The 19,000-nt window shown below is 34.5% G+C and overlaps 1 protein-coding gene across 3 annotated transcripts in view; it reads right to left on the reverse strand.

Annotated features, from left to right (window-relative positions):
• LOC105480803 (gamma-aminobutyric acid type A receptor subunit gamma2) overlaps window positions 1-19,000 on the reverse strand; it is a 95,717-nt gene that overhangs the window by 44,136 nt on the left and 32,581 nt on the right. For all 3 annotated transcript variants that reach the window (XM_071098108.1, XM_011739977.3, XM_011739976.3), the window contains exons 3-6: window positions 17,668-17,735; window positions 15,370-15,590; window positions 11,704-11,786; window positions 8,973-9,110 (exon numbers count right to left, since the gene is read on the reverse strand). In XM_071098108.1, the coding sequence (XP_070954209.1) occupies window positions 8,973-9,110; window positions 11,704-11,786; window positions 15,370-15,590; window positions 17,668-17,709 (484 nt within the window). In that variant the 5' untranslated portion in view covers window positions 17,710-17,735. The remainder of the gene's footprint in view (window positions 1-8,972; window positions 9,111-11,703; window positions 11,787-15,369; window positions 15,591-17,667; window positions 17,736-19,000) is intronic.

The following is a 19,000-nucleotide window of genomic DNA, read 5'->3' on the forward strand; positions in this document are numbered from 1 at the left end:
GATATCCACATATAAAAACAAACCAGGCTGGGCACGGTGGCTCACACCTGTAATCCCAGCACTTTGGGAGGCCTAGGCAGGTGAATCACTTGCGACTGGGAGCTCGAGAGCAACTCGGCCAACATGGTGAAACCCCGTCTCTACTAAAAATACAAAAATTAGCCAGGTGTAGTGGCATGCACCTGTAATCCCAGCTAGTTGGGAGGCTGAGGCACGAACCTGGGAGGTGGAGGCTGCATGAGTCGTGATCTCACCACTGCACTCCAGGCTGGGTGAAAAAGTGAGACTCTGTCTCAAAAAAATAATAATAATATTAAAATAAAATAAAATAAAATGAAAGCAAACAAAAAAGTGACATTGTAAACCATGTTTAACATAATGGTCAATCCTTTTTCCTTGGGTTTTACTAACTGTTTCTGTTTTGCTGGATGTACCACTAAAATTAGATGTTCTTGATCTCTTAAATGAAATATATTACTTGAGTGGCAGGTGAAAATGGCAGATAAACTCTGGTCAGCCCCTAGTCTGTATGCCCAGCAAATTCTTTTCTAGAATGTTGTGCGACACAATGTTGTGGCCTTCATAAAAATTTCCTTTTAAAGAAAAGAAGGTAAAATATGTTAAAAAGAATACATTATTTTCCTCATTGCTATTTGCTGCCCATTTCCAGTCTGTGATATGCTTAAAAGTGCATATCTGCAATGCTGAATAGCATTATTTTCTGAAACTGCAAGACTAAGATGAAGAAATCATTTGCTTACGTCAAATAGGGTAAAAGCAATCTTCAATTAGTTTACATGTAGAGTATCATCTCTAAAGGCTCAGTCTTCATTCTCTCACATTTTTGCATTTTCTTTTTTTTTTTTTTTTTTTTTTTTTTTTGAGACGGAGTCTCGCTCTGTCGCCCGGGCTGGAGTGCAGTGGCCGGATCTCAGCTCACTGCAAGCTCCGCCCCCCGGGTTTACGCCGTTCTCCTGCCTCAGCCTCCCGAGTAGCTGGGACTACAGGCGCCCGCCACCTCGCCCGGCTAGTTTTTTGTATTTTTAGTAGAGACGGGGTTTCACCGTGTTAGCCAGGATGTTCTCGATCTCCTGACCTCGTGATCCGCCCGACTCGGCCTCCCAAAGTGCTGGGATTACAGGCTTGAGCCACCGCGCCCGGCCGCAGATTTTTGCATTTTCAAAAAAAATTTCTTTCAAATTTATTTTGGGGCAGTAGCTGCTTAGGAGAGATCTGTTAGTTATATCAGTCACATTGATGTAAATTTCTCTTAAATGTAGCAAAATAGGATTTTCAGTTGAGTTAGAAAATATCAGCAACTTGGATTAAAAAAATGATTTTTTGATCTGGTTGCTTCTGATAGACTGACAAAATATTAATTTTTAAATTTATTATAAATAGTAGTCATGCAAACCACTTATTATATAGTCTCTCAAATGGATTTTTTTTTCAAAGAACAAGTTTTCACAAATACACTGGATTCAATAATTTTTTAGTTAAAGCCAGATTTGAATGGTCATGTGCAGATCCAATTAACTAGTGACTAGTACTGACCACTTAACTAGTAAATAATACTATCTTCTAATCAGTAAATAACTTTAATGAAAAATGAAAGGATATAATTGCTAAATTAAGTTTCTCACTTGATAATTTTATTATATCTAAACATAATTGCTATTCCTACAGTTTAACATGCTGTTGATTCATATATATGGCTACCATATTAAGTGCTAATACTTCATTGTTGCATGTCTCTGTAAAAGTAGCTTTTATCAAGCTTAGGAATAGTTTTTATTTTAATTTATCTCTTTATGGAGTAAAAATTCTGGATCTGAATAAATAACTCTATCCATTGAATATCCTTGAGCAAATAACTTAGCCCATCTAAACTTTAGTTTCCTCATCTATCAAATGGAAAAATAATATCTTTCTCAGAAGCTTTTGTGAGAAATAAAATACCATTGTGTGTATTACATAGATACTAGAAAGTCATAAAATCCATTGTCCCTTCCTAACTCAAAACGGAGCTACATTTCCCAACCCCATTTTATCTCTATAGGAATATGCAACTAGTTCTTGCCAATAGAACATAAGCAGAAATGACATGTGTCACCTTGAAACCAGACAATTTTCCTTTGATTTCACAGAACTTCTCTATGCCATCTGCCTCCACCCCTTAAAAACTATCTCCCTGCTAGATAGTGTGAACACAACCTTGGAATTTAAAATCCAAATGTGTGATTTTTAACATAACATACGAATATTCCAGGATCACAATGGAAAGAAAATAGGTTATCATTTTTGGTTAACATTTTTGTTTAATGTGTGTAATAACATATCACTAAGAACAAAATAGAGGGGGAGGACTGCTTCCTCTAAATTAAAAATCCCAAGGAGTTTGCTTTTGTATTTGTTTTGAAATTTTATTGAAGACTGGATCATGGAAAAACATTCTAGAAAAATATGCATTTATAAAGAAAGTGGCTTTTACATTAGGACATTGACAGTGTAACCTTGGTTATATCAGGGATTATGAATAAATGCTGAGGACAAGGACTTTAAAGAACCATCTAATCAAATGCATTCCTTTTATAGATAAGTAACTTTCATCCCAGGGAGGGAAAGTGACTTCCCCATGGCTGCTCTAGGCCCAGCTCTATTTACATAATTCATACACTTTTCTCTCCTGAGACCAAAGCTAACTTTCTAAATTGAAGCTTAAAAATAAAATTAAAATCTATTACTGTGCAATCATCCACTGGTTTATTTTAAGATATTACGCTGCTTCAAGTAGTTTGAAAAATTTAGTATTGACTAAAATAGGCTCACAACTCACTGAGATGCAGGAGTAACAAGAGATTGTAGGATTGGTGCTGTAGTTGTTTATTTCTCTTTTTTCATTTAGTTTTTTTTTTCATTTAGTTTTTGTTGTTGTTGTTGTTTTTCCCTTTCAACCTCTTCAATTTAAAAAGTACCGTTAACTCGTATTTTTTTTTATCTTCCTTTTTTTCTGCCAAACTAGATCATCTAAATGATGAGTCAAGTTTTACGCATGTCTCCTTAGTTTACCAAGGACATTTAAATTAAAACAAGCTAAAAGGTGGAAGCTATTGTTCTCTATTTGAGGAAGGATTTTATTCATATGCAAATATTGATGTAGGCAGAGAAGGTTGGACTTGAGCTTGGTATTAAATAATAAAATAAATAGGAACAGAGACTTTGGGATAGGTGTAACATAGCAAGAAAACCTCAGGGAAGGGAACAGTATGATGGGATGATGATGCATAGCATTTAAAGATACAGAATATGGATATTTTAGAAATCAGGCAACAAGCATGAACTTCATCCATGGAGCTGGTGTTTCGCGATTGTGATCTGCATGTCACTGGCAGAAAGGAAGATAAATTTCATTTTCCCAGTTATATATTCCTTGTGATAAAAATCAGGAAAATAAAACTAGAACATGGAATCTAAGAAGAAAGTGGGATTAAAAACAACAAAACCAGAAAATAATTTACATGGTTATGCCAAAAATAGTTATGAAGATGTTTCATGAAACCCTGATGTTTCGGATGCATTGCTAAAGACAATATGATTTAGTGGTATTCTGACTTGGGAGAAATGTGGTATATTTCTTTGTGATTCATTATGATGGCACAAGGATCCCACTAATGTAGGTTTCCTGTAAGAAACCCATTTGTCCACTTTTCTAGCCCACATCTCAGGATGACAACAGAGAAGAAAAAAGAGTCAAAAATTATGGATAGAATTTGATGAGCTGGCCGTGGCAACATGACACAAAGAGTAAACTCTTCTAGTTTAGAGTACACAATGAGCAATGGAAAACATAGATAATAGCATTCTGCATTATGTATTTCATTGATGAATGATATACTGTTGTATCAATGTAATTGTCACAAGTGATTAATATAACAATTATCTATAATCACCTCTAAGTCAGCCACCAGGTTAATAGTCCATGATGACTACCACTCTGGTGACTGGCTTGGAGATGATTTTAAAAAGTTTCTGTTGTGAAGCTTATGTAGTGGAGGAAGGGGTCAGAGACTGAAGGGTAAAACAAGTGCCCAAGCAACACAAGGCAGAAATCATGTTTTCTTAAGGTGGTTGACAATGCTCTTGGAGGAGTTAATGGAATAATAATGATAGTGATAATAATAGTAATATTGTTGCTTTCCATTTGCCAAGCTCTTCCCATTTGTCAGGCACATTTTTAATGCAGTATGTTTCTTAATTCTTGGAGCAACCCTGTGGATACTGGTGATTTTGGGCTCGGATATATTAAATGATTTATATAAAGTCACACCACTAGTAAGTGGCAAAGCTGGTGTTGAAACCTGAGCTGTCTGACTCCAGTGGTGAACATTCTTAAAAACTGCTTCAGGTTGTTTTGGTATTAAGATCAGTGAAGGCACTGTTGAAGAGATGCCATTGATTTAAGCCTTAAAGTCATAGAGATGAGATGGTAGTGATGCATTAAGAAGCCATTCAAAACAGAAAGAGATTGAGATTCAATGTGAGTGTAAGACTGGTTAAACACAGAAAAGTATTCACAGGTTGGTTCTTTCACAAGCTGGGAAATTATAGAAAACAAGGATGGAAAGTTCCTGCGACCAGATTCTTACATACTAGAAACAATAGCTTGCGCTCAATTGAACCTACCGAATTATTGAGACATGAGGAAGGGACATATCAGGGGCTCACTGGGCCATGATGGGAGTCAAATAGTGTTGTGATTAAGAGCATGAATCTCAGAGCAGACGACTTTGAGTTTCTGTCCCAGTACTTGAACTTGATCCCTGCAGGTAAATGAACCCCTCAAAGTCTCAATTTTCTCATCTGCAGTGATACCATCAGTGTTAACAGTAAATGTAACTGTGGTTATGAGAAAGCAGATCATTTACACATGGTGCTTGCTGTGGTGCATGTAGTTAGTCCTTAGTAAGTGCTAGCTTTTACAATTAAGGTGAAAAGCATACACTGGAGATGAGAGAGAAATTGACAGCAGGCACATAACTTAATAAGCTACTGACACATTCCAGATGAGAACAGACAAAATCATGAACTAGGACAGTGGCAATGGCAACTGAAAAGAGGACAGTTACACAAGATATTTCAGAAGCATAAGTGCCTTCATGATTCATTAGATGTGGGAGGCAGAGACATGACTCTGAGTGTTCACGCTTGGCTCACTGGGGCAATGGTTGTTCTCTCAGATATAGAACAATCAGGAAGGAATTACAGTTTGAAGAAGAAATCATGGATCCAGAATCTGTTCTAGCATATTGACAACGAATTAAAAATATTCTTCAAATCTTATCGACCTACCTCAGGGGAAATATTTTTCTCAACTGTAGTACAGATAAAACTAGTATTAAAAGAGGTGATTCAGGTGGTGGATGCAAGGACTCTCACATAGCATTAAATTTCCTGGTGAGTAAATTCTCTCCTGTGAAATTCTTCTTCTACTATTCTGTTTATATCAAAGAGAATGTTTTGATTTGGTGCTAATTGCTGTTTACTCAAGCTCTAATATCCTTTTCTCTGTCTTTCTCTTGTTTTCAACATATTCAAAGTCTAGGGAACACAAATATATGCACTTAAAGTGTAAGAGTATTCACTTGTTTTTAAATCATATTTTTATATCACTTATATTTTTGTCAAATGTTCTGGTTTTCCAATTATGGTCCTTGTATTAACTTTCCTTTGAAAAATTAATTTCATTAAAAAACCATGTATCAAGGAATACTATGCAGTCACACAAAATGAGAACATGTTCTTTGCAAGAACATGGATGCAGTTGGAAGCCACTATCCTTATCAAGCTAACACAGGAAAAGAAAACCAAATACCGCATGTTCTCACTTGTAAGTGGGGGCTAAATGATGATAACACATGGACACATAGAAGGGAACAACAGACACTGGGGCCTTTGGGAAGGTAGAGGTTGGGAGGAGGGAGAGGATCCGGAAAAATAACTAATAGATACTAGGCTTAATACCTGGGTGATGAAGTAATCCGTACAACAAACCCCCATGACACAAGTTTGCCTATATGAAAACTTGTACATGTACCCCTGAACCTAAAAGTTAAAACAAATAATAAAATTCATTGTGCATTCAAACACACACACACACACACACACACACGAATCAATTAAAGAAAAAAATAGGAATCAGAAGTAAAGTCACTACTTGGATATAACAAAGCTTGAATGAATAAAGGTTGGAAAATCCTTCACTAAGCTATGTCGCAATTTGGCAATATTCTTGCCCAGTTACAAAAGAGGCATTTTAAAGGGAGATACATTTACCACAAGTGTAAAAGAAAGTCATGTTATAATTGGCTAAGATTGAGCTCCTGATAATTTCCCAAGAAAGTTGTAAACATAACTTCCTTGTAGATATTCATTAGTTACACAGCTATGCTTTGAAGATAAGAATAGCAACAAAAATCAAGCAAATATCGAGAAAAAACTTCCAATCATTAAAAAATCAGCTGTCACAGAAATCAGGCTGCCTTTCATTATCAACATTAATGTTCAATTCAGCCCTTTCTCTTCACGGAGCCCATTGAAATAGTACTACACACAAAATACAAACCAGCAGGGTGAGGAGTGGGAGAGAAGGCCAACTATGGAGGCTATCCACAATATTAGGTGGCACAGAGAAGTTAATGAGGTCAGTTACATGATGGTACACACTGTGAAACGTAGTATCTTTCAATACTGTTTTGCTGTGATTTCCTTAGAAAGATTAATAGCCTTGAGGGACCTTGTTAATTCTTTTTGCTATGCTTAAAGCAAGTAGATAATTTTCTCCCACAAGTGTCTCTTAATAGATAGTAAATTCCCTAGATCATTCTCCACACAAGACTTTGGGGAGGTGGTAATGTTAGGCTCTGTGATGTAAACTCAACCCTTCTGTCTCCACCATTTGTCCTTCATACCACTCTTGGGCTCAAAACAACTAAACAAGAAACCTAGTCATGAGTTTGTGGGTTCTGTTTTAGAGTCCTGGAATAATTGTAGAAATATGAATATACAACAGAACTTAATGGCCAATTTCTCATCTGGAAGCATGAAGAATTGGAGATTAATTTTACCTGGGGGTGTGTGTGTGTGTGTGTGTGTGTGTGTGTGTGTGTGTGTGTGTTTTCTTTCGCAGATGGAAGACTTCAGTTCTAAAGCAATCCTTAACTTTTCCTTTTTGAATCAAATGAAAGATTGTTCTACGCTGAGCGCGATGGCTCACGCCTGTAATTCCAGCACTTTTGGAGGCCGAGGCGGGCGGATCATGAGGTCGGGAGATCGAGACCATCCTGGCTAACACAGTGAAACACCCTCTCTACTAAAAAATACAAAAAATTAGCCGGGGGTGGTGGCGGGCGCCTAAAGTCCCAGCTACTGGGGAAGCTGAGGCAGGAGAATGGCGTGAACCAGGGAGGCGGAGCTTTCAGTGAGCTGAGATCGCACCACTGCACTCCAGCCCTGGAGACAGAGCGAGACTCCTTCTTAAAAAAAAAAAAAAAAAAAAAAAAAAAAAAAAAAAAAAAAAAAAAAAAATTGTTCTAATACTTGATGGTCAGGTTTCTTGTGCATAAGGGAACAGAAGGCCATTTTAAAATAATATACTCAAGCATTACTATGACCTTATTTCAGATTCTTTTTTCCAAATAAAAGAGCCTTTATGAGACATTTGCAAATGCTCAAAACAATGTTACAGTCAGATAATTCTTTGATTTGGAGGATGGTACTTTTGAAAGTAGAATCATAAATTTCCATCTTTGTGTAGGTCCTTTATTTGCTTCTCTCTGTAAAGTACATGAAGGCCTGATTCCAAATTATTCCACATGCAAAAAATATTTCCTATGAATTCTAGAAAATGATCAGGTGTTTGTGACTAAATCAACATAAAACAGCTCAACTCTTGGAAATATGTTTCAAATAACATCTTAATAGATGGTAAGCTGAGAACACAATGTTTGTATTTGAAATTTAAACATATATAAATTAACATAATTTTAAAAGGAGTAGTTGGATTAATCTACATAGAGAATGTAAGCAGCATTGTTGAGAGTTCAAACTGGCCACCCATGAGACAGATCTGGTCTGGAAACATATGTAAGTTGCCCGATGTAGAGTTTTAAATTAATAATTGATACTATTAGAAATTATGATTTAATATAAAAATATTTACTTTTAGCTTGTCTTAAAATAAATCTCAATTCCTGACCATATTATCATGTACATCCAATAATCATAATTAATATTAGTAAGAGCTACTATTAACCAAGTGCTAAGTGCCAGCTATCATTCTAAGCATTTCATTTTATTTATATTTTGCATAAACACTGTCTCCCTGTGATGCAATTTTTTAAATGCACATTAGGCATCTGGAAAAGCTGATCTCAGAGATTCAATACATTTGCCCGATGTCTATAGCTTATAACTGATGCAACTGGGATTTGAACCCAATCCTCTCTGATACTCAAGAATTGTTCTGTTATCCACTGATGGATAAGTTTAAAATATTAAACTACTGAATGGAGAATGGGTCCATATCCACTATGCTCACTTTTCTGCATTTGTAAAAAATTCACTCTTCCTGTGTGAAATGTGACGATTTCAGTACATTAGGAAACATACTTTCTAAAAAAAGTACTTCTAATAAATATTTTCTTTTTTCATAATTGGTATTCATTTTTCCTTAAATAAATTAGGGAATAATTTACTAATCCAATTTGAATCCAATTTGCCCAAATTGGTAGAATATATTTATATTTATCTATTCTACTTGAATTTCAATTATAATTTTCTCTAGAAAATTAAAACACTTCATTTAATTTTCTGATTATCATTCATAGGGAGGTATTGAAAAACCTTCTAAATCATATATACCAAAATTTCAACTCTGGAAAGGTCACTTGAAATTCTTTGCAAGTGCATCTTACCAGAAGTTGTCTTCACTACTTCAGTGGTATTTCTCAGACCAACAAATGAGAATTGATAAAGCCTCCAGGATCTAGTGTCACCCACTTCAACAGAACTTCGCTTCCATTGATAAACAATTTCTTCACGTGGATAACCATCTGCCATGAGATAGGAAAGCTCACATTAAAAATTATTATAAATTAGCATATGTAGCAATATGTAGCAACAATCTTCTATGAACACGACACAGAGGTAAAGACTGAGAAAGATAGTTACAAGCTAGATGAGGATCTTGGACCAAAGGGCATTGCAGTAAGGACATAAATTACAATGATATTGCATCCTAATGGGAAATAAGATTCAAAAATTCAAAGGTCAAATTTACTCTTGAAAATAATTTAAATGACATAGAAGGTATACTACCTGTGGTTTTATATATGCCATATGCATATTTTCCATCATCTGGAATAGTACATACCAACTGACCAGTCCATAATAAATAGTAGAAATACAAAGTCTTGTATCACAGTGAAAGGCAGTTAACAGAGCAAGATTTTGAGTCACATAGAAACAGAAAATAGTAAGACAGAACAGACTCAAAACTTCTCCAAAGGATGCATTTGAGGTGGAAGAGAGATGGAAAAAATAAACTAAACTATTAATTATCTTTCTTTCTCAATTTGTCAGGACTCCATTTTAATATACACAGAAATACACAATTAAAAGTAGTAGTAAGTAGAAATGCTAAGAGGACGATATCAATGAGCTTGTACTAATAGAACAGAAAGTATATTCGTTGAAAACATCACACTGGCAGGTGAGATAAAGTAGTGGTTATGAGTACCATTTCCCAGCCATTCTACCTTGGATAAGTGTATCTTTTTCCTCCTAAATTGTTTGTTCCCTTATAGGGAGGATAATAGTACTTATCTCATGGAATTGATGGTCAATGTATATTTGTTGAATGGACAAACATTATTATGAAGTCAACTGCAGAATTAACTTTTTCAAGAAAATAAATGAAAACCAGAAACCATTTTAACAGTTTGTGTACTAGTAATGCCAATTATTATGTGAAAATAAATAATAATGGCATGTAAAGATTAGTTTGATTATGAACACTGACTGAGTACTTGGAATAAAATCCCACATAGTTCCTCCTCTCTATTCCCTTTGATGCAGCTTTGTCTATTATATGTTTATATTAATTAAAGAGGGAGGAAAAAAAGAGTCTGTAGAGAACTATTGCAGGGGATGGAGAGGGGTATGACAGGATGTGATGAAAATTGAGGAAAACAGTGGTAATATCCAGGCAACATGGCGAAGCCCCATCTCTACAAAAAATACAAAAATTAGCTGGGTATGGTGGTGCATTCCTAAAATCCCAGCTACTCTGGAGGCCGAGGTGGAAGGATCACTTGAGCCCCAGAAGCAAAGCCTGCAGCGAGCCGAAATCACACCACTGCACACTCCAGCCTGGCCAACAGAATGAGACCCTGTCAAAAACAACAAAACAAAACAAAACAAAGCAACAAACAATGATGATATGAGGCAACTTTGTGCAGAGAATGTGCTGGTAACTGAATTGTTCAGATAGCAATAAGTAATATTAAATTGTGTTTGGGTTCAGAGGACCATTTTCAACTGGCCACCTGATGCCACAGAAATCAACAGTTCTTGAGTTTTAGCTGACACAAGAAAGAAGTAGTCCCACTTGGAAAATTAAAAATAAGCAAAGCTAATTTCTCTAAAACTCAGGGAAGCTTTAACTTTATAATTAAATATATTTTATTCTTTGATTCAGTAAAACATGAAATAAGTTTTATAATGAGAATTTTTCTATATAAATATGATGTACAGTGATATTTGTCCTCTGTTTTCCTCTGGTATTGATGAAAAGATAAACATGTGATTACTTCTCTGATCATCAACTTTTTTCAAACTGTGATTACTATGACTTAGTGGACTCCCTGGTTGAGAAATTACCTTTCTACAAACATAATTTTAAAATCTATAATCAGATTTTTATTCTGTCCAATATGCACAACTGGCAGACAAAAATTTTAAAAGAAGTGATTGACCTTTCATGGATTCTGAACAAATAGTAAGGAAAACGTTTTGGGAAATTTAAGTTTGCTTGACTTTGGTTCAGGCAGAAAATATCTGTAAAGGTTACTGAAGCATAATCTGCGTTAGATCATCATGGATCCTCTTGCTACATTCTATTATCTATCTGATAAAAATAATAAATATAAAAATAATGGTTTTATATTTGATCTTATTGTGTGTCAAATAGTAGTTCACATATATTTTATCAATGAAATAATTTTGCTGTGGGGCAGACCTTAACTAGCAACGTGCTGCTATAGTCCCTTCCTAGGCCCATAGGAGAAAAAGGAAGAGGATATATAATTAAAGATTGCACCCTTTCTATTGAGTCCAGTGTTGGCCTTACAATCCATTACAAAAAAAAAAAAAAAAAAAAAAGGCTCTAGGCAACCAATATATTAAAAGTATGCAACTCAATGAAACCTATTTGTAATTCTCAATAAAATCAGTCCTTCTTTTGCAGGAATCACTCTAATTGGAGCAAGCTGGGATTAGGATGACAGAGATGGTCAAAATCATTGAAGTCAGTAACATAACTTAATACAACTTTGAAATTTGTTATGTTTCTTTCAATTAATTAACATGGCAATCAGAAAGACTGTAAGTGAGGGAGGATACAAATGGAGAAGGAATATTACTTACAACTGGAGAACTCCAAGGGGCAGGAGTGTTCATCCATTGGGAAGTTGTGCAATTGTAATTGGCACTCGGCATCAATTGTCAACCTAAGTAGAAAGATATTAAACATAAGATGGATTTTAGACATAATTTTAAATTGTAAATTTGCACAATTTTAAATGATTTTTTTTTTTTTTTGGTAGAGAATATCTCACATTCTGATTGAAAACACAGAGTAATCCCCAATGAAGAAATCCACCAAGTCCAGGAAAAAATTACATAAGACTTAATGTAGTCTGTTCATTTTCACAGATCAAATAATGGCACCTCACTTACCTCAACTATATTTATTGAAAATTTATGATCACTTAAGTTTTTGGTTTTGGTTTTTCTCTTTGCAAATTAATTGCTCACGTGAAACTGCTCAGTGAATATATTTAACAGAACCAACTGTTTTAAGAACTTAAGCTCGTTTACTGTTTGCATGTAAATGAATGTTGATAATTCTAAGATCTTATCTGCTAATTAAAGCAGGACCTTCTGTTTGTAAGAACTTGTTAGCTGTTAGCTTTAATTGCTAAAGGTGAGTTTAAAAATACCTGTGTTGCACAATGGTGTGGCATTCATTCTACACTACACTGTCACAAAATAGGATATTCTAGAGGATGTCATTAAATAGGTATTATAGAGTAGAAGAATATCTGATAGAATACAATAAATGTTAAATGCACATACACAGACATATTTGAAAAATGTTTGCCAGTAAATCTTAATTAGTTTAAGTCTTATTAGTTAGTGCTTGTTAAAGCATACAGATTTTCTCAGTCTCAAGTCCTGGGCTGGAACTCCAGGAGGGAGAAGATTTGAAAGTCAGATGTCTTTACCACCTTTGGGTAAGTATGAATATAGTCTCAAATTGTAATGGTAATGGGTTGATGATTTTTAAAATTTCATATTTTTAGCTATATTTCTTACATTGTGCAGATATTATTGTTGATGTAATAAAAGTATTATTTTAGGGAAATTTGTTTTTAAGAGATTTTCCAATTAGTATAACTTTTAATTGAAAACAATTAAAAATCTACAATTCTATGATATAACGGAGCAATTACTGATGTTAAAATATATTTAATAATTATTGAGCCCTTAATTAACTACGAAGCACTGGGTAGAGTGAATTGTTTCCTCATTTAACAAGTATTATCATGCATTTATTGTACCTGAACTTGTCCAAAGTCACATAACTAGAGGCACAGTTGAAATTTGGGCCCAGGATTATCTACCTTCAAAACTGGAGGCTTTAATCATTGTTACTATATATTTATATGCTCTTCAAAGGGAAGAATAGTTTTAGTCATAAATGAAGCTACAATTAAATTTGACATTTTATTAGTATTACTACTCCAAATTAAACTGGAATTATTAAAATTGAAAATAATATAATTGCAGATATAAACATAGATACAGATCTAAATGTCTTTGGGCATGCAGAAAAACACAAACACACTCATAGCTCATTTTAGATAGCCAGAACAAAATCGTCTCTCTATATAGACTGGTAACCATTCAAGCTTTGATTGAACCTCCGTTAGTGACACTTTTGAGGTGGCTTTCATAATTAACTAATGCAGTGATTCCACAAATTAAGTCCAGAAATGACTACAATGTTATAAGAACAATAAAGACACTTGAGATAGTATGATTGACTTCATATTTCAAAAGCTGGACTGAGCTCTGATGTATCAGGGGAATTTTGTACCCACTAGATTCTAAATTCAAACATTGGCCAGATGACATGGCTGACACCTATAATCCCCAGACTTTGGGAGACTGAGTTGCGGACTGCTTGAACCCAGGAGTTCAAGACTACATGGGCAACATAGTGAGACCATCTCTACAAAAAAATACAAAAAAATTCTTAGCAGGGTGTAGTGGCACGTGCCTGTGGTCACAGCCACTCGGGAGGCTGAGGTGGGAAGATCACTTGAACCTCTGGGAGGTAGAGGTTGAGGTGAACCCAGATCACGCCACTGCACTCTAGCCTGGGTGACAGAGTGAGACCCTGTCTCTAAATAAATAAATAAATAAATAAATAAATAAAAATTCAGTTACTACTATATCTCTAAGTTTACGAAAGCCATGATGAATATAAAATGCCTGGAATGAATTCATTTTGGAATTGTGGCTTTTTCTAATAACTGATATAATTGATAAAGATTTTGGAGCCACTTTCAAGTATTATATTTTGTATGTTGAGCAAGCACATTTAACATGAATCATTTGAAGCTAGAAGTTCTCAGATATGAAGATTTAGAATTGCATTATTCTTATTTTGATTAAAATGTATAAATAATTTTAATTTTTCTATATTTACTATATGTCAGGCTCTATATTAATCACTTTACTTATCACCCTATTTTGTCCTTGTAGCAACTCCATAAGGTCAGAGTAAGTATCTCTGTTTTATAGAAATTAAAGAAATGAAGGTAAAAGAGTCTGCTCAGTTGTGGTGCCAAGGTTGGGGGAGAGGCGGTACAGGGTGAGACAGTGTAGTTGTGCTTTCTTTCCCAATAATTTCCATCAGTTCTCACTTAATTTTCCTAAATAAAAATGTGACCATGTAAAAACATCATGCTTACGATGCAAACAAAGCTTCTAACACCAAAAGTCCTCCTACCAGATAGCTGCCCCTAAGTCCCTTTATATAGAAATGCTGGAGAGTTGCCCTAGTTCCTGCAGATAATAAGACAGAGAGCTAAGAACCAAAGTCAGATGTCTGATTCCTAAGACTATATACTCACCTATTATTTTATCTAATAATGTACTCCCACCAATGAGAAATTTCAATGTAAAAAATGTTTTAAATGCAAAGTATGAAGTGCTAAGATAATGGCATAAAATCATTATTTTATTAAAGTAGCATTTTACTCTAATTTCAAAATTTAATTTCAGAATTTAATTTCAGAGGCTGAAAGATAGCTCCTTCAACTTTCTCCCAAGTATGTCTATTCCCAAGATAGACAATAAATTAAGTTAAACAGCCTATTAACATAATGGGAAGTGGGGTGCCAGGAAACTAAAGATAATAGATTCTAGGTGCTTGCTATTGTGAAGCTAAAAAGAGAAGAATGTATGGAGACATACACATCAAAAATTCTCTTTTAGCAACTATTTCTTTGGAAATGAACATATTTCCAAGCATAAGAGGTGGCAGTCCTGAGGATGACCAGTTATGTTTTAATTTTTGTGTTCTAAAGTACCAGAACACGCAAACACACAAAAAGCCAAGACAGGTGCAAAGGTCAGATGATATTGCAAGACAAAGGAAATTTCAGATCAGTTGTGAGAAAAAAAAAAAAGTTTTCACAACAGCTGTGGAAAAATAAGCTTTGCCTATAATTAGGGCTTTGATAAAGCTCATTGACAGCAGAAAGAAAAAAACTAATGTTGTGATGTCATATACTATTTGATAACATGCCAACCAAGACATAGTCTTGACATCTTTCTTTCTTTCTTTCTTTCTTTCTTTCTTTCTTTCTTTCTTTCTTTCTTTCTTTCTTTCTTTCTTTCTTTCTTTCTTTCTTTCTTTCTTTCTTTCTTTCTTTCTTTTTTTTGACTTGTGGCTGATTTTTGTGTTTGTTTGTTTGTTTTCTTCCTAACAATTACTCCTTTCCTTTTGTAAAAGAATACCTTAGGGTGTAGAGCACTCGACCATCGTTCCAAATTCTCAGCATCCTGTTGGGGGTGGTGATCCAGTGTGCATCAGCCTTTTTGGAGTTTCTGAAGAAAGTGTCTGGAATCCAGATTTTCCCCACCATGTTGCTGTTTAATCGGAGGACTTTAATGGTGCTGTTAAATTTCAAACGTCGGTCATACCATGTTTGTGCAAAAAATATATCAATAGTGTATTCCTGTTTTAACGAAATGATAAAACAGAAAATTTGTACACAGTAAGATTATATTGTTGAGTATTTGTATATTTCATTACTGTTCTCTTTGCCAATCTGAAGCAAAGCTATCTTGGCTTTGAATAATACAAAAGAAAGCTAGAGTTTTGCTGAGGAGATTACCATTTCAGCCATCTTTTGTAGATATGTTCGATACTTTTATGAAAAAGTAGACCTGTCTAAGTGAGTTCTGGCAAAAGAGCATAGCCTTGATACAATCCTTTACTTTCCATGTCTATAGAGCAGAGCGTTGTGTTGTTTTGAACTGGCTAGTTCCTTACTGTGAGGGCTGTCTCATGCATTGTAGGATGTTTAGAAGCAATTCTAGCCTCTACTCCTTAGATGACAGTAGCAAACCACAAACCCACACTCAATGTTGCCAAGTAATGACAACTAAAATTGCCTTCAGACACAGTCAAACATCCCCTGAAAGGGAAAAAAAAGTCCAGATTCAGAACCACGGCTGTAGAGTGAAACAAAGTACAGAATATGCAAAAAAGTCCTAAGCAGGAAATCTGGAAACTCAGTTGGCCTATATTAAAATGGGGATCATAAAGAACCTAACTGGGTAGGCTGTGTTAGGATAGAAAAAGGATCAACAAAAGGTCCTTTGCATCATGCCTGGCAGAGAACAAACACCCAAGAAGAGGTTTTTTTTTCACTATTTACTTGTAATGTTCTTTTCTCTAAACAAGATGAAATTAACAATTAAAAATAATTTCTAATACTGTGCTAATCTCTATTACAAAATGCATTCTTAAATGCTATAGTGACAAATTACTGTAATTATTTCCATCAAGTATACATATCACTAAACTGGAGAGTGCTTTACTTCAGTAAAAGAAAAGCAGGTATGGTGTGAAATTCAGACCATTAGGCCTGAGTCTTTTGTCTCATTCACATTGTTCTGTTTTCTTTCCTTGCACCACCTCCCACTGGGTGTCATTGTGATTAGCTACATTTCTACCCCAGAAAGCCATTCTACCCTTGTTCACTATTTAGTTTCCTTTTTACAGTCTACAAGTAATGAGGAAAGAACCTGTTTTATGAAATCCTTTGTCAACCAATTAGTGATGTGCCCATAGAAAGAATAATTAATTAATTTATATTCTGCATTTTGGCAAGAAAAGCCATGAATAAAAAACTTTGAGTCTTAAAACTAATATTTCACAATCTTTGATCCTAGAACAGTTCTGGGGACTGTTATTCCTAAAACAAGAAAGTTCTGCATTTAAATAAACTATCTATATAGCTTCTAATTCTTAGATATTTATAATTTATTTCAGAACTCTAAATATTCTGAGAATTATGGCTATAAAGAAGTTAGAATTTGTTTAATGATTAAACAAGCAAACTTATTAGCTTGGAGTATGCAGGTGATGGTATATCACCTCAAGTGGCATATTAATCTCTTTTCTGACTTAGCAGAGCATCTTTATTGCTAGTTTGGTAAAAATGGTTTTAAAGTTATAGTATCACTATATTATATCATATATAATATTGTATAATATAGAATATTATATTACATTATGTTATGTTGTACTTCATTCTGCTCTACTCTATTTTATGTTCTCTATTATATGATATTTTGGACTTCAGTCTAGTTTTGTATTTCACATTTGGGTAGAAAGTGTTACATAAGAACAGAATTACATTTATTATTACATCGGACACACTATTTTATCTGAGAAACATTTCTGATTTGAACAAAACTATCGATATTCTAATAAGTATTTGAGTACTATATCCTATTTTGTAGTCAGTAGCACTTGGCAAGTAAACACCGATTGATGAATTTCAACAGCATAGCGTGTTTACACAAATTAATTATATATATAATCCTACTTAATTCTCATAACAAAAATAGTTAACATTTAATTATCTTCATATTACAAGAAGAAAAGGATCTAGATGACTCTCTTTCACTTCTAAAGTTTTAAACTTAAACTTTTTACTGGCATGTTTCTTGCTATTTCCATGACATCGCATTTTCTCTCAACATGCTAATAAAATAGACAAAGAATTTTATTTGGAAACTCACCATATTGATAGCATTCACTGGACCAATGCTGTTCACATACATGTCTGTGTGAATTAATGTTGGTTTCACTGTAAAGAGAAACATAGAAATGTGTGCACATAGACAGGTGCAAGATTTTAATGTTTTAATCTTTGTTTTCTAGAATAGATTTATTTAGCTACATTAGAAGTAATTTATTCTCAACTAATTTGGTACCAGTTACTAATTCACCACATTTGAATAACTATTTTGTTTTCAAAGAAATATCTTTTTTAGCATGCACATGCAATAAGCACGCATAGTAGAGTTTTGAAACCAATTATCCTTTTAAAACTAACATAAAAATGAATAAATTAGAAAATGCTTCTCTTAGCTTTTCTCCATCTTTCTCTCAGATATTGTGAATTTTACCATGTTTCTTTCAAGCTCTGAAATTGACTTGAGCATGTCCCTGACTTGACCCATATAGAAAAATAATTGCTTAATAACTCAGAAAAAAATAAGCATTCAGAACATGAAGTGAACATAAAGAGCAAACTGGTAATATAAATTGGTTTTGGATCACAGTTCCCTGTTGATTCCTTTAATTACCACATTATCCTCACACACTTCTCACCAACACAAAATTAATCTTCCTTGATGATTGATTGTACACTGTGATACCACAAATAATATGAGAAAACCATATGGAAACCCATTACATACCTATTTGTCAGAGAAGACTGATATTAAAAATCTGTAGTTTAATATCCATGACTAAATGCATGGTCCCCATTTTTATTTAACGTTTAATGAACAACAAGAGCATTAGTCTCTTCTTTATTTTTTTCCTTGAAAGTGTCATGTCCTAACTCACCGTGGTGGACTGAAGTGTCTATCACTGGCATTCACATTCTTGCCTTCTCCTGGGTGAGGCTATTCCTCCACCTCTCAACTTTGGGCTGGATCATCTGATTGGCTTTAGCTAATAGTATATATATAAAAGTGAATGTACCAGTGCTAGGCCTAAACATTCAGCCTCATGAGATTCTACTTACTCTCTGGCTGTTTTCTACTACTATGAGAAGGGTTATCCTAGCTAGGCGCTGGTCCCAGGAGTAGAACGAGGAACATGCACAGTACAGTTCCCCTAAATAAGCAGTTCCAGCTTGCTTTAGCCTAGATTAGTATATCTCTCAGGGGGGTATTACATAAATGTTTATTGTCATATGTCATTGAGATTTTCTGGTTGTTTGTTACACAAAAACAGATAAACAACCTATCCACTCTTTACTATTATTGACTTGTTTGATTTGTTTATGTTGCTTCATAAAGGGGTCATTGCTTTTTTTCCTACAATTTCTGTCTGAAATAT

This window comes from Macaca nemestrina, chromosome 6 (genome assembly GCF_043159975.1).
Source record: "Macaca nemestrina isolate mMacNem1 chromosome 6, mMacNem.hap1, whole genome shotgun sequence".
NCBI classification, from domain to species: domain Eukaryota; kingdom Metazoa; phylum Chordata; class Mammalia; order Primates; family Cercopithecidae; genus Macaca; species Macaca nemestrina.